The 13,791-nt window shown below is 32.2% G+C and overlaps 2 protein-coding genes across 4 annotated transcripts; one reads left to right on the top strand and one right to left on the bottom strand.

The window, feature by feature from the left end:
* Positions 1-3,768: 3,768 nt before the first annotated feature.
* LOC120198572 (phosphopantothenate--cysteine ligase 2-like) lies at positions 3,769-7,696 on the top strand. Of its 2 annotated transcripts, none has more exons than XM_039199881.1 (11): positions 3,769-3,839; positions 3,922-4,055; positions 4,144-4,264; positions 4,354-4,398; positions 4,493-4,578; positions 4,868-4,920; positions 5,055-5,114; positions 5,699-5,800; positions 5,918-6,037; positions 6,175-6,435; positions 7,686-7,696. In XM_039199881.1, the coding sequence occupies exons 2-10, from the start codon at positions 3,932-3,934 to the stop codon at positions 6,418-6,420; spliced, it is 957 nt and encodes a 318-aa protein (XP_039055812.1). In that variant the 5' UTR covers positions 3,769-3,839; positions 3,922-3,931; the 3' UTR covers positions 6,421-6,435; positions 7,686-7,696. The 2 variants fall into 2 exon arrangements, with proteins under 2 accessions (XP_039055812.1, XP_039055811.1); XM_039199880.1 differs by having other exon boundaries at positions 3,809-3,839; positions 3,929-4,055.
* On the bottom strand, positions 7,278-9,752 carry LOC120198573 (uncharacterized J domain-containing protein C4H3.01-like). Of its 2 annotated transcripts, none has more exons than XM_039199882.1 (5): positions 9,335-9,751; positions 9,081-9,155; positions 8,561-8,700; positions 8,002-8,139; positions 7,278-7,647 (listed from the first exon to the last, which is right to left on the bottom strand). In XM_039199882.1, the coding sequence occupies exons 1-5, from the start codon at positions 9,597-9,599 to the stop codon at positions 7,441-7,443; spliced, it is 825 nt and encodes a 274-aa protein (XP_039055813.1). In that variant the 5' UTR covers positions 9,600-9,751; the 3' UTR covers positions 7,278-7,440. The 2 variants fall into 2 exon arrangements, 1 of the variants encoding a protein (XP_039055813.1); XR_005523379.1 differs by having other exon boundaries at positions 7,519-7,647; positions 7,913-8,139; positions 9,335-9,752.
* Between the last annotated feature and the right edge of the window lie 4,039 nt (positions 9,753-13,791).

Genomic DNA, 13,791 nt, shown 5'->3' on the forward strand with positions numbered 1-13,791 from the left:
TTTGTTTATCTGTTTTATATTTTAATAAATATTATAAATATATTTATTATTTTGAGAGTGATTGTAGATTTATTATTTTTCTCTACATATGCTTCAAATAATATTCTCCAACATTATTGCAAGTCTAATTCAAACTCATTCCAATCACTTAATGGCCCCAACCATTAACTTTTATAATTAGTTTAACATTATAATGATTTTAATATGACATGAACTTTTATATATACTACATTTTATTACATCTATGATGTGGATGAAGATAATCTTTTATGTCAAATTATATATTTAGAATTTATTTAACAATGGTTATACGTGTTTGTGATAAATAATTTATATATGAATCTTGTAAAAACAAATTTGATCATTAATTATATAGTTTTTAATTTTTTATTTAAAGATTTATTATATAAAGTATAGGAAGATAAAAAAAATACTATTATTTTAAGATTTCTATGCGTGAGATACAACAAGACGGCCGTACAATTTTGGGTTGCGCAAAGGATCACCAGAAATTTGGTAAGCTTTGAGAAAAGACACCATATGCAACCAACTTAGCTGGTTTGGCACCAGTGAAATAAGCACTGGCCATTGACACAGTATGAGCAGGATTTTTATCCATTTGCTGCTAACAACGGAACCAAATTGGCCACAAAGTAAAACATAGAACGCCTTCATGGGCAATGAAATAAGACATGGTCCACTAGGATGGAATGGACCGAAGGGTGTTGGGATACGTTCGTGTCTTTTAAATCTTTTTTTATATATTTTTTGTATTTTATATTATCTAATTTTATATCTTTGAGTTTTTATAATTTTGTACCTCTAAATTTTTAATATAATTTTTAAGTTCGTATCTCTGACACAAATTCATGCGTTCGTCCCTGGATCTATAGATTATACTTTACCACAACAAGGGCTAGCCATATCAATATTGATCCCTTTAAGCAAGAAATGGTGGATTAAAAAATATTTTTAAATCTCAATGTACATATATTAATAACATAATTTTTAAATAAGAATGACAAAAACAAAATTTTAGGGTAAAAATAAAATAAGTAACTATTGAAAAAAAAATCAGATTTAAAGGACACACATAGTAGAGTACATAAGGATCCGCAGATACTGATAGCAAGCCAAGCTTTACAAGGAAGAAAATCTCAAAGACACGTCCAAATAAAGTCTTTCACCTTTAGGGGCAAAGGGCTGCACCACAGCTGATAACAAGGAAGAAACTATTTAGTTTTGGCGAGTCTGCATCAACAAAAGAAAGATGAAAGAGTAACAAACAAAAGAATTTTTAATTGATATTTAATTTTTCCGTAACAATCATAACTAAAAATATCAGATTTAACAAACCTAGAGTGTAATGATAAGGTACATTATAATTTTTAAAGAGATAATTTATACTTAAAAAATATTATTAAGAAGAGAAATTAAAAACTCCAAGCACAAACTCTACTAAAAAAAATTATATGAGAATGAAACGCACATATTTTCAATATTTAAGGGATTTTAAATTTATTCACCTAACTTCTGCCCTCTTTAAAATAAAAAAAAAGTAAAATATAAATGTTTTTAATTTATTACAAAATTGATTTTACATAAAATCACTTAAATATATGTATAGGAGGAAGATGGTGTGAATCTACCGCACTTAATTAGAAGAAGTAAGGCTACCGATAAAGTTGTTACCTTAGGATTTTGTTATTATTTAAAATTGGATTTAAAGCCGCCTATGCTGGTTTATTTTCATAGCTGTCAACATTAATCGCTGCTACTTTAATTAAATAATTTCTTCTTCATTAAACATGCAAAATAACCAAACCAATCCCCACCTAATTTTCCTTATTCATATCTGTCCCATTTTACTTTTTTGAGTGAACACAATATAAATTTTAAATATTATTATTGTAAAATTAAATTAATTTCATACTCATGCATATTTGCAAAATTTATATTTATTTAATCTATTTTTGGTCATTATTTAATCTAATTTTCATATTTTACATATTTTTTTATTTAATTTGGGTAAATATTATATTCAAAGACAATTCAACCATTTGACATTAAATGCTCATATTCTGAAATTTATGGTGCTATAAATCAAGACCTCAAAGAATAATAATTCTTTTATCATCGAGATAGTTTGATTCGTAAAGAACCCTTTGTAAAAGCTACATTAATTATAATTAATTAAATTCTTTAATTAACATCAATTGTTATTGTGTTATCGTGGTAGTTTATAACGGCATGTAGAATTCTCAAGCAGAGAAAATAACGGTGAAACTAACAAATTATCTACGAGTGTTTAATGGGTAGTTCTGTTATACGGTTAAGGAAAGGTCTTAGCTGAAATGTTAATATATTTTTAACATTTTTGATAAAGCACTACCTAAAATATTTTTTTACAGGAAATGTTAATTTCTCTACCTAATTTCCGGTAGAAAAAATAACATTTTAAGTAGCGCCCAATATTAACGTATCCGGTAGAAAAAATAATGTTTTAGGTGACTCTTTACCGGAAATGTTAAACATTTTAGGTAGCGTCCAATATTAATATTTCCGGTAGAGGAAATAATGTTTTAGATAACCCTTTACCGAAAATGTTTAAAAAATATTAACATTTCCAGTAGCGTATTTCCTTAGTCGTATATTAAGGCTGTCGTACCTTAGACATCCCCATGCTTAATTTGCTAAAGATGGCTTGATATCTTATGTTCCTTGTGACAGATTTTTATGTGTAGTTCTTAGTGTTTAATTCTTAGATGTTAATGTTTAATGATAGATTTAAAAATATTTTTGACGATAAATATATGTATTAACAATATAAAACTTTTGAATAAATAAATATAAAAAAAAAATTTATAAAAAAAATTAATAAAATAAATAACTAACCGGAAAAAATTTAAATTTCATAGCAAGCAAGAAATTGTGGATCCAACTCTATGTGTTCAAGCTTAACTGTTTTTGGTTGGAGTTTTGTTTATGTTGCAATATGCCATAATGTTAGTGCTCGATCTATTTTATTTCTATCATGGCTATTGATTCTGCGTGAAATTATTACTTAAGATGATTGCCAGTAATCTTGCCTGTGTGAATCGTTCTAAGTAGTGTTGAGTTTGTATTTTCTTCAGTCTCGTTTCGTCATCTACATGTCTAATTTGATTACATTCTGATTCTGTATATTCTTTGAAGTTTTATTTTTAATATTTTAAAACCAATTAAAATTTTGGACTACTTTAAAAATAACGTCGTCCCCCAATTAAAAAAATTCAAATGTTATATTATAAATTATTATATCAATAATTTAACTATTATTAGCTGATCCTATTCTCATATGTAATGGGATAGGGGAGGTAGGGTAGTAGGCTGCCCCAAACACGCAGCTTCCGTGGAAGACTTCCAATTATGAATTACTCACCATGAGATTCGATCCCACGACCACAAGATTAAAAGCCTTGCGCTCTACCAACTGAATTGGACGGACAATTCTTCAATAATTTAACGATTATATTAATATATTAACGATCAATATTATTAAAAAAATTCAAATTAATTCTAATCATAAATTTAAAAATTAAATTGAATATTATGTACGGTGACACTAAATTAATTATTTAATACAAACTCAAAAGAACCCTTTAACAAGGGGAAAAAAACTCGAAAAATCGAATACCAAAGTTTCCAAAGTAAAAAATTGAAAGGATAAACAATTGTTTGGTTGAATCTCTGTGATTCTCCTATTTATAAGCATCCCTATGGCCAGTGTTTTCACTCGTTGCATACTCACTTGCCCTTTTAGTTTCCCATTTCTCCATTATTATTTTCTTAATTTTAAGGTAACTTTCTCTACCAATTCATTTTTCACTCTTTTTTTGTATTAATTTTTTTAGTATTATGTTTCTGCATTTTTAATTCTAGGGGACTTGAAATGGATTCCGCAACTCTTCACGAGGAGATCGAGTCGTTCTTTGAGTCAGCTCCGCCTCTAAAAGACTCCGCTAAAATCACCGATAAATTGAATCAATTCATCCAGTGCGATTCTCCATCTTCAGGTACAGAACCTTGTTGCTAATCAATTATGTGTATCTATTTCCCTGCCGTTTGTTTGCACTTATTTGTGTACCATTGTGTAATTCTCAGAAGGGAAAAAAAGAAGGGTTGTGTGCGTGACATCAGGCGGAACTACGGTTCCACTGGAGCAGCGGTGTGTTCGGTATATTGATAATTTTAGTTCAGGGCATAGAGGAGCGGCTTCTACAGAGTGAGTAATGCAAAGAAATTTTGAATAAGTTGAGATATTTGATTGAATGTTGGACTGGTTTTTAAGTGATTGGAATTTTTTTTTGGCAGGTATTTTATTAAGGCTGAATACAAGGTCATATTTTTGTATCGGAGGTGAATTTCGTTTTTGTTGATTGTTTATTATGTTCGGTTATTTTGTGGTCGTGTTTAGTGGATTTTTGCATTGATTCTTCGATTCTGTGCATAGGGGAACCTGCCAGCCATATTGCAGCTCTCTTCCTGAGGATCCTTTCCTGGAATGTTTTGAAGTCGCTGATGATTCTGATTTTCAAGGTTTGCAGATTATTTTTACCCTAAATTATACATTTTTAATGGAATGTTTCTCTTAGTTCAATACTTCGACTTTTGCCATAACTCAACTGCATTATATTGGCTTTGGATTACTTTGTAAGAATTCAAGAAGGGGAGGGGTAATCAACAATTAATATAAATGCCGTTCTTTATTTCCATCTTTTTTTTATATATATGTTAAGACATTGATCTGCCAGCTTTTACCTGCAATATATGGTATGATGTGTTGGTATTTCCTACTGAGGTTACTGCGTTATGTCAAATATTTCAGTGCGGCAATCACATTCTGAAGCAGTGAAGGGGGCCATTAGGAATCACCATGCTGTATGTGATGTCAATATTACTAATTAATCATTCCTCTAGTTTTCATCTTTGATCTTGCTTTTGGCTCTTTTAGTTGTGATTGCAAACCAAATCGACATTGCTTTAACAGTTGGCCTCTTTGCATTTTGTTGCAGGCAGTCGCAGGTGGTCTCCTTTTGAAGCTACCCTTTACCACCATATTTGAGTATCTTCAGGTTGGCTTCAATAAGCTTTCATACGACTCCTTGAGGTTCATATTAATGATCCATTGTCAATGTTGATTTCTTTTTGTACCTTTGGAAACTCATGATGTGTATTTAGTGAGTAATGCTCCAATTGTAGGGTTAAATACATTTAAAACTTTGGCTTTGTTATATCCTTTTTCATCGGTGATCTACTGCTTTGGTTAAAATAGCTTTAAATAAATTGTGTCTTATCTTTGCTTTTGGCAAAGCATAGTGATAGCTTTAGCCTTTATTATATGCTTTTTTATGGGTAAGCTACCATTTTGGTTGAAATAGCTTTCACTCAATGGTCTCTTATCTTTTCTTTTGGCAGAAGCCATGTCCTTGCCCTGCTTCTGAATAAATAGGGTTAGATATTCTGAATTAAATTTCAAGAGAAAATGTTGGGTACTGTACTTTTTCAGTTTTCTCCATATTTGGTAATCATACAGGTCTCATGGTAATTAGATAACAGCTTTCCTGTGTACTCTTTGGTATTACACCAAAAATGTCATAAATTCATCAAATACAGCAACCATATCTTATAACCTGAATGGTTTTTCTTGCAAGAGAAGATGTTAAGGATCATTGCATCATCAATGAGAAGCCTCGAGCGTCATGCGATGTTTTATCTTGCCGCTGCGGTCTCTGACTTTTATGTTCCTTGGAAGAGCATGGTATTAATTTGATATTACTAAAATCATCTTTTTCTAGACTGAAATATAATTGTCATTTTGAATAATCTTTTATGCATATCTCTATTTCTTTGGATAAAATACTGATTAATTGCACAGGCAGAGCACAAGATTCAGTCAGCATCTGGCCCTTTGGACATGCGACTTATGCAAGTTCCGAAGATGCTCTCAGTGCTGAGGACAGACTGGACTCCGATGGCTTTCTGCATATCCTTTAAGGTCAGACACGGTTGTTCACATGCTTTATGTCTGCTTTGGAAACAAGGACTGATTAAAAGTGGTTATTTAAACGAATGCACTTTAGTATCACGTATCATGAATTAATTGGTTCTGTTTTATATGGTGTTGATCAACAGCTTGAAACGGATACAAAAATTCTTCTGGAGAAGGCCATTATGGCTCTTAAAAAGTACAAAATGCATTCAGTCGTAGCCAATGAGCTATTGACCCGGAAAGAGGAGGTTACAGTGGTAACAGAAAATAGAAATATTTCAGTTCGTCGGGACAAGACTCGACCAGGGTCCGAAGTAGAGGATCCACTGGTTGAACTCCTTGTGAGCAGACACTCAACTTACATTAAAGATGCTAGCCTAAGCAAGTAGGACATCTCTCGACACGTAACTTTCAGAACAACACTTTTTATCCTTAGAAATTCGACATTAACACAGTTTTTCTTTACTGTTACAATGTCTAACAAATTGTTTTCATTTCCATCACGGTTACTAAGTTTGTAACCGATTGTTTTCCCTTAACTGATCCACTTCATAATATCTGTATGGCTAAAGTAAAGTTGGCCAAAGCTTCTGTTTCTTTTCCTTCTTGAAAAAAGAATGGAACAATAAATGCCATTTGCAAATTTCCTATGTAAACTTTTAATTGATCATTTTCTTAATTATTTTCTTTTTAGTGTGTTTATTGACGTCAACGAAAATTGAATATGACCTTTCTGTTTTTGTGGGCTTTCTCTGGATACTGCAAGAGATCCTACCTGTATTATTTGCCGAACCTGGCATGCGTGCCTGTGACAAATGCTTGGAACTTGTAATCCAGCAAAATCATTTGCCCTTTGTTAGAAAACTGTAGAATAATAGAATAAAAAAACCATTGAAAGATTAATGTAGTAAAAAGGAAATGTTATTCTCCATAAACAACTCGAATTTAAACAATTACGTTTGTAGGATATGTAAATTGTCAATAAACTAAGAAAAAATGTGAACATTTTTATCTTATAATCACTCCAAACTATAAAAGAAAAATAATAAAATAATACTACTAGCGCCAGTGCCAAATAATTCAGAATGCATTCTATTCAAATGTCCAATCAGAATCAATTTGCATCTTCTAGGACTACACCATGACCCCTTTAGCCACCGTATGCACCAGCATATTCTGTCGCATACATCCAACACAACACAGCACATACATCCACATTCAAAATTGTGGGGAGAAGGGAAACATTAACCAGGAATAACATTTTCTTTCTTAACTTGGAACAATTTTATATACATTTTCTCTTTTTGCCTTTCGTTTAAGCAAAGAAGTACTGTAATTTGCATGTCTATGGGGGATCAAAGGCGGTGCTACATAAAGAATTTAGAAGGGGACCATATGTACAACATTTTCTACTTAGATTCATCATCTGTTTCAAGCTCGAGGCCTTCTGCAGCTAAAAGCTGACTTATGACCTTTTTCTTTTCCTCTTCGGCTTTCTTTCGCATCAAATCTCGTTTCTTTAGCACAAGGGTATGCCGCTTGAGAGTATTGTTGAAGTGTTCCATCGATGCCTTTTTCTCTTTTGCCAAAATTTTTCTCTCTTCATCAGGATCTATCTGAAATTCCACCCAAATACAAATTTTAGGATATGCAGATACAATATAGGAAAGACTCGCTATTTGTTTGTCTGAAATATATAATAATGATGAGAAGTCAGCTTTGTATAGGTAATGGAAAACAGTAATATCAACAGTCTTATAGAATTAGTTTGAAGCTCAATGATCAAAAATCTAAAATTGGAAATCTATTTCTTCAATTCTAGATCATGTGTACTTCAATTAGAATCTACTGCTATAAATTGTGTACAACACTAAAACTTACCATAAATACAATGGCAAACCAGGCAATGTTTAGAAAGTCCATCCTGGTACATTTACACTGTTAGAGAAAATTCAGAAATAGGTAGGTACCTTAGAACGAGAAAGACGGCGGACACGAAGATTCAGCTCTCGCTGCTGCTGCTCCGCCCAAGCTGCAACAGCCATATCTCCACGCTGATCCCAAGCTTTTCGCTTTTTTATAAGCCACTCCATCCATGCTTCAGATGCCTGGAAGAAAGGAGAAACTTAGGAAATGCCACTCTTATAGGGTCTAGCACACACAGAGTAAAATAAGGGCAGGATAATCCGCACTGTGAACACTTAACAAAGAAATATTCAGAATAACTGGAATTTCACCACACTAAATTTTGGCCACAAAATTAGTAGGAGATCAGTCTCAAGTTGCTTAATTAAGAATTTTATGAACCAAGTCACTAACTCATATATTTCTATAAGGGTAAACAGCATGATTATATAGTCTAAAATTATAAAATAAATTTGGATTGAGGGTTTTAAATCTCTCACCGCACAGTTTGAATCTAAAATTTCAAGAACAGAAAAGAGCAATGACAAATCACTTGGAAAATGCACATCTGATTAGACCCAGTTCAGAAGCAAAATTCAATTCAATAAAAAATGCATATTTTACCTTCATTGGATTGACACGGTTATCCATGTCATATTGCCTTCGCCTCTCCACATCTATGAGCAATTCATAAGCAGCTTGAATCTTAATGAATCTTTCTTCAGCAGTTTCACCTTCTTCAAGAGCCCCTTTACCGTCATAGACTTCAAAATGAAACACGATCAATTAGTAAGAAAAGATGCCATTTTTTTTAAGAAACTGGTGCAGTGGCAACAAATTTCCAGTGAACTAGATAAAAACATCTATTATAGGCATAGCATCCAAAATGAGTCAGGAACCGGTTACATTTAAGTTTTAAAACTAACATAACACCATTACACTCTCCTCTGAACAGTATGAGGTGCTGAGTTCTTATTTAATGCAGCTATATGTGTTTCACATGGGAAACTTCATAACCATGAAGGATACCCCTAATAATTCCTAAGAATAAAATCTCCCATTACCACATAAAAACCTTGCAATCAAAGGGCTAATACCTAAAAACAATTGACCTGATATTGAAACCATACACATATACACATACCATCAGGATGATAAAATTTGGCCAAACGTCTGTATGCAGTTTTTATCTGTTCTTCATCAGCATCCCGTTCCAACTCTGTTTTTTAGAAATCAAAGTTTCAAAATAATTACTATATAATTTGTCAATTAGCAAACCCAGGGGGAAAATTTTTAAGAAAAAAACTGTTCAATTAATTCGTTTTTTGGAAACCAAACTATAAAAAGAACGGTGCTTTTCTCATTGAGCCAATAACGCTTACGAGCTAAAACAAGTACCAAGAGTTTCATAGGGAGATTTTTGGTCGGACCATTTCGAAGCCCTAACGGCAGCACTCCTCTGATTGATCCGAAACCAAGGTTCCTTCCTGTTCAAATTTCTGGACACATGGAACCACGGAGAGAACGAAGACGACCTGAAATCAGGGTTTCGAAAGGAAGCCCTAGTTCTGGATCGAGCTTGATGGAGGTGGAGGAGCCTGCTACTACACATCAACGAAGAAAACACCATGTGCGGTCTACAAACTGTCCTCAAATTGCTCATTTCCTTTTTCCTTCTTTCTGGGATTGGTTATGAGCTTGAATTATTATAATTATAATAAAATAGTGAAAAATATATTTTAGAAAATTAAGAATTTAGGGTTTTCTTAGATATGAATTGGGGATTTCGCATGTCAGAGTCGGCAAACTGCAAAAGGAAAAAAAAAGACGTGAAGGAAGTGAAGAGGTTCTGATAACGAAAATTTGAATCCGACTAAAATTATATAAAAAATGAATTTTGGGTTATTTTATTCTTCTCTTTTTTTTTTCGTAAATTGATTTTCATTCTTTCATATAAAAATAAATAAATATTTTAATTCTTTTAACTGGGAAATTTGTGGCCGCCACGGAACGGTCTGCCTGGGATAGTTCTGCGGTGCGGCGCCTAAAAAACGGTTAATATACGGTGTGACCGGTTAAATAAGTGACCGTTTAAAATTTATACCGGTTATGTTATATTATTTAACCGGAAATATTATAAAGTACAATAACATACTAGGTAGCGCTTATATAATGTAATAGGTAGTGCTTATATTTACCTATTTTATAAGTAAACCGGTATATTTATACCGATAGTATTGCAAATTTACCTATTACATATATTATATTGAAAGTGTCCATACTTTTATAAAAAGGATCGATACTTCTTTTAAAGTTATGTAATTTATGTTTCAATTTTTTTAATAGTGTTTCATGTTTTCCACCTACAATATTAATTTAATAATTTCATTTGCACAAAAAATTATTTGATTATTTGATATTTTATAAAATATTATTTAAAATTTTTAATTTAATAATAATATATATCGTAACGTAAAAAATAAATCATTAGACGCCTATAATTACTAAATTAAAATCTTAAAACTCACTCAAAAGATAATCTTAAATTAATGTTTTCCACAGTGAAAAAAGTATGGACACTTTTATAAAAAGGATAGACACTTTACAATATAACCATTACCTATTACATTATATAAACGATACCTATTACATTATATAAGCGCTACCTATTACATCATATTTTTACCTATTATATTGAAAGTGTCCATACTTTTTATAAAATATTAATTTAATAATTTCATTTGCACAAAAAATTATTTGATTATTTGATATTTTATAAAATATTATTTAGAATTTTTAATTTAACAACATTAACCAAAGATAATAATAAATATGTAATATATATGTTTATTGTTTTTAATTTAATAATAATATATACAACATCAAACACATTCCAAGCTATAAATTACAAGCTAAGGACACTTGAAGAAGCAAGAGAACAACATCCAAGCAATCAAAACGAGAAAATCCCAAATGATAACAACTGAACATATCATATCAATGTTCAAACTCAAGTTGTAGATTTTGATTTCCTTTGCTTGGCATCATATGAGATTTGAATTTGATTTCCTTTTGCTTGGCACCATATGAGCTTAGGATTTTGATGAGCATCGGAAGTATTTCAGACTTATGATTTGGGTGGTACTCAGAAGCATTTCGGACTTAGATTTTAGTTGCTATTTGTTTACCACCCAGATCATACGCCCGAAACGTTTCTGACGCTTTAAAGTTGACCAAAAATACAATGGTCTGGATTTCCCTCGCGTTTAAACGTTAGAAAAAACAATGGAAATTAGGAATAATCAATGAAACATGCATATTGGCTTGGGCTAATATTTATAGTGGAGCCGAAATATATATTGAAATTCAAACTCAAATTGAAATTTAAATTCAAACTCCAATTACATATGAAATGAATTTGAAATGCAGTGTTAAATTGAACATGAAAATTGCATAATTGATTCATACTGTTCAAGTAACATGCTTTATGAACCATCAAGCTAAAAGACAATATTGATTGAGTTCAAAGCTGAGTTGTGAGTTGATGGAGTTGTCACACTTGTCACATGGTTGGAATAAAGTAATTTGATGTAATAATTTTATTTGCACAAAAAATTATTTGATTGTTTTGATATTTTATAAAATAATATTTAGAATTTTTAATTAATAATAATATATCGTAATGTAAAAAAATAAATCATTAGACGCATATAATTACTAAATTAATATCTTAAAACTCACTCAAAAGATAACCTTAAATTAATGTTTTCCACAGTGAAAAAAGTATGGACACTTTTATAAAAAGGATAGATACTTTACAATATATAAACGATACCTATTACATTATATAAGCGCTACCTATTACATCATATGTTTACCTATTATATTGAAAGTGTCCATACTTTTTATAAAAATGATCGATACTTTTTTTAAAAGTTATGTAATTTATGTTTCAATTTTTTTAACAGTGTTTCATGTTTTCCACCTACAATATTAATTTAATAATTTCATTTACACAAAAAATTATTTGATTGTTTTGATATTTTATAAAATAATATATACCGTAACGTAAAAAATAAATCATTAGACTCCTATAATTACTAAATTAATATCTTAAAACTCACTCAAAAGATGTATATACCTAAATATGTAGTTAACAAACATACCTAAATATGTAGTTATTGTACATACCTAAATTTAATGATAATATATACTTGTAGTTATTGTTACCTAAATATGTACTGCGAATTTAATGTTGTACCCACCCTTTAACTACCACTACCAATGCCACATCATAGTGAAAGCAGCACGACTGAAACATGTTCAAAATGAACCTTTGCTTACATCTCCATCAACTCTGGAGCACTGAACTTGCACAACAAAATTTTTGCCATGGATAATACTGATGTAGACAATGTTAAGCCAACCGAGGAATGCCATGAAGTACATAATGTTGATGAATCTGACAGATTGGTTGGTCAGCTCTTCTGTTCACGTGATCAAGCTTGGCACTTTTACAAGGGATTCGCACGGGAACATGGGTTTAGTGCACGTAAGGGAACAACACGGCTTGACATGGAAGGGAATGTGAAGACACAAGAATTTTGTTGTTCCAAAGAAGGGTTTCGAGTATCAAAAGTCAATACTGTTGATCGCCAACGTGCTCATACGCCAGTCACAAGAACATGATGTAAGGCTAGAGTCGTAGTTACAGCAACAAATACAAACGATCAGTGGGTTATAAGTAAGTCTGATCAAACATAATCATGCATTGTGCACATCTGCTATGACACCATTTATGCGTTCTAATAGAGCTGTAAGTAAGACTGATATCGATGAGGCAACAACATTGAAAGAGGTCGGTGTTGGCACGTCACAAGTAATGAACTATTTAACGCAGCAGGCAGGGGCTATCATAATGTTGGATTTACAATAAAGACCTCTACAATGCACTTTAAAGAGGTAAAGCAAAGGAAATCGTCGATGAGGATGTGAATGCGCTTATTGCCTACTTTGATTATAAGAAACATGATGATCCCGGGTTTTTTATGACATACTCGGTAGACGAATCGGGGGCATTGTATAATCTTATTGGTCGGATTCTACATCGAGATCGGATTACACATGCTTCGGTGATGTAATTGCGTTCGACACAACGTACAAAGATAATTTGTATGGTCGACCAATTATGCCTATTGTTGGTGTCAATCATCACCATAACACATTGTGTTTGCCACTGCCATAATCGCTGACGAGACGTCTCAATCTTTCGAGTGGGTGCTACAGAATTTTTTAGAAGCCATGATGAATAAATCACCTATTTCCGTTGTAACCGATGGGATAGGGCAATGCAGAGGGCTATCAAATCTGTTATCCCTTATGCTAAGCACAGATTATGTTCTTGGCATCTTTCTCGCAATGCACAAGCTAACATTGGTGACCCAAAGTTACAGCAGCATTCTCAAAATGCATGGCTTCCTGGTGGACAACCAAGGAATTTGATATTCAATGGCGTTCGATTGTTTCAGAATTCAACGTCCAAAGCATCCATGGGTGATTGAGAAGGGAAATACACGACACTTATGGCACAAGCATATCTAACCGGTCATTTCTTGCCAATATTCACTCAACACAAAGGTGTGAGTCTATGAATGCTTCACTAGCTATTGCACTGAAACACAAGAAGACATATTTAGATGTTGTTCGTGCAATTGAAGATGGAATTAGTAGAATGCGTATGAACGAGTTGAAAGCGGATTACTTAAGTTCCCATACGAAGCCCTTCCAGATCACAAAACTGGTCGACCTTGAAAGCCATGCCGCTGCGATTTTTACCCGCGAATCTTTTCGTGTGT

The sequence above is a fragment of the Hibiscus syriacus genome, unplaced genomic scaffold (assembly GCF_006381635.1).
Source record: "Hibiscus syriacus cultivar Baekdansim isolate YM2019G1 unplaced genomic scaffold, ASM638163v2 tig00117056_pilon, whole genome shotgun sequence".
NCBI lineage: Eukaryota > Viridiplantae > Streptophyta > Magnoliopsida > Malvales > Malvaceae > Hibiscus > Hibiscus syriacus.

Excerpts from the sequence above, each read along its gene's own strand:
- LOC120198572 (XM_039199881.1), top strand. The coding sequence starts at position 3,932 with ATGGATTCCGCAACTCTTCACGAGGAGATCGAGTCGTTCTTTGAGTCA. Across the intron at positions 4,579-4,867 it reads TGATGATTCTGATTTTCAAG|TGCGGCAATCACATTCTGAA; the intron begins GTTTGCAGATTA and ends CAAATATTTCAG. Across the intron at positions 5,801-5,917 it reads ATGTTCCTTGGAAGAGCATG|GCAGAGCACAAGATTCAGTC; the intron begins GTATTAATTTGA and ends TTAATTGCACAG.
- LOC120198573 (XM_039199882.1), bottom strand. The coding sequence starts at position 9,599 with ATGAGCAATTTGAGGACAGTTTGTAGACCGCACATGGTGTTTTCTTCG. Across the intron at positions 9,156-9,334 it reads ATCTCCCTATGAAACTCTTG|AGTTGGAACGGGATGCTGAT; the intron begins GTACTTGTTTTA and ends TCTAAAAAACAG. Across the intron at positions 8,701-9,080 it reads CAAATTTTATCATCCTGATG|TCTATGACGGTAAAGGGGCT; the intron begins GTATGTGTATAT and ends TTCATTTTGAAG.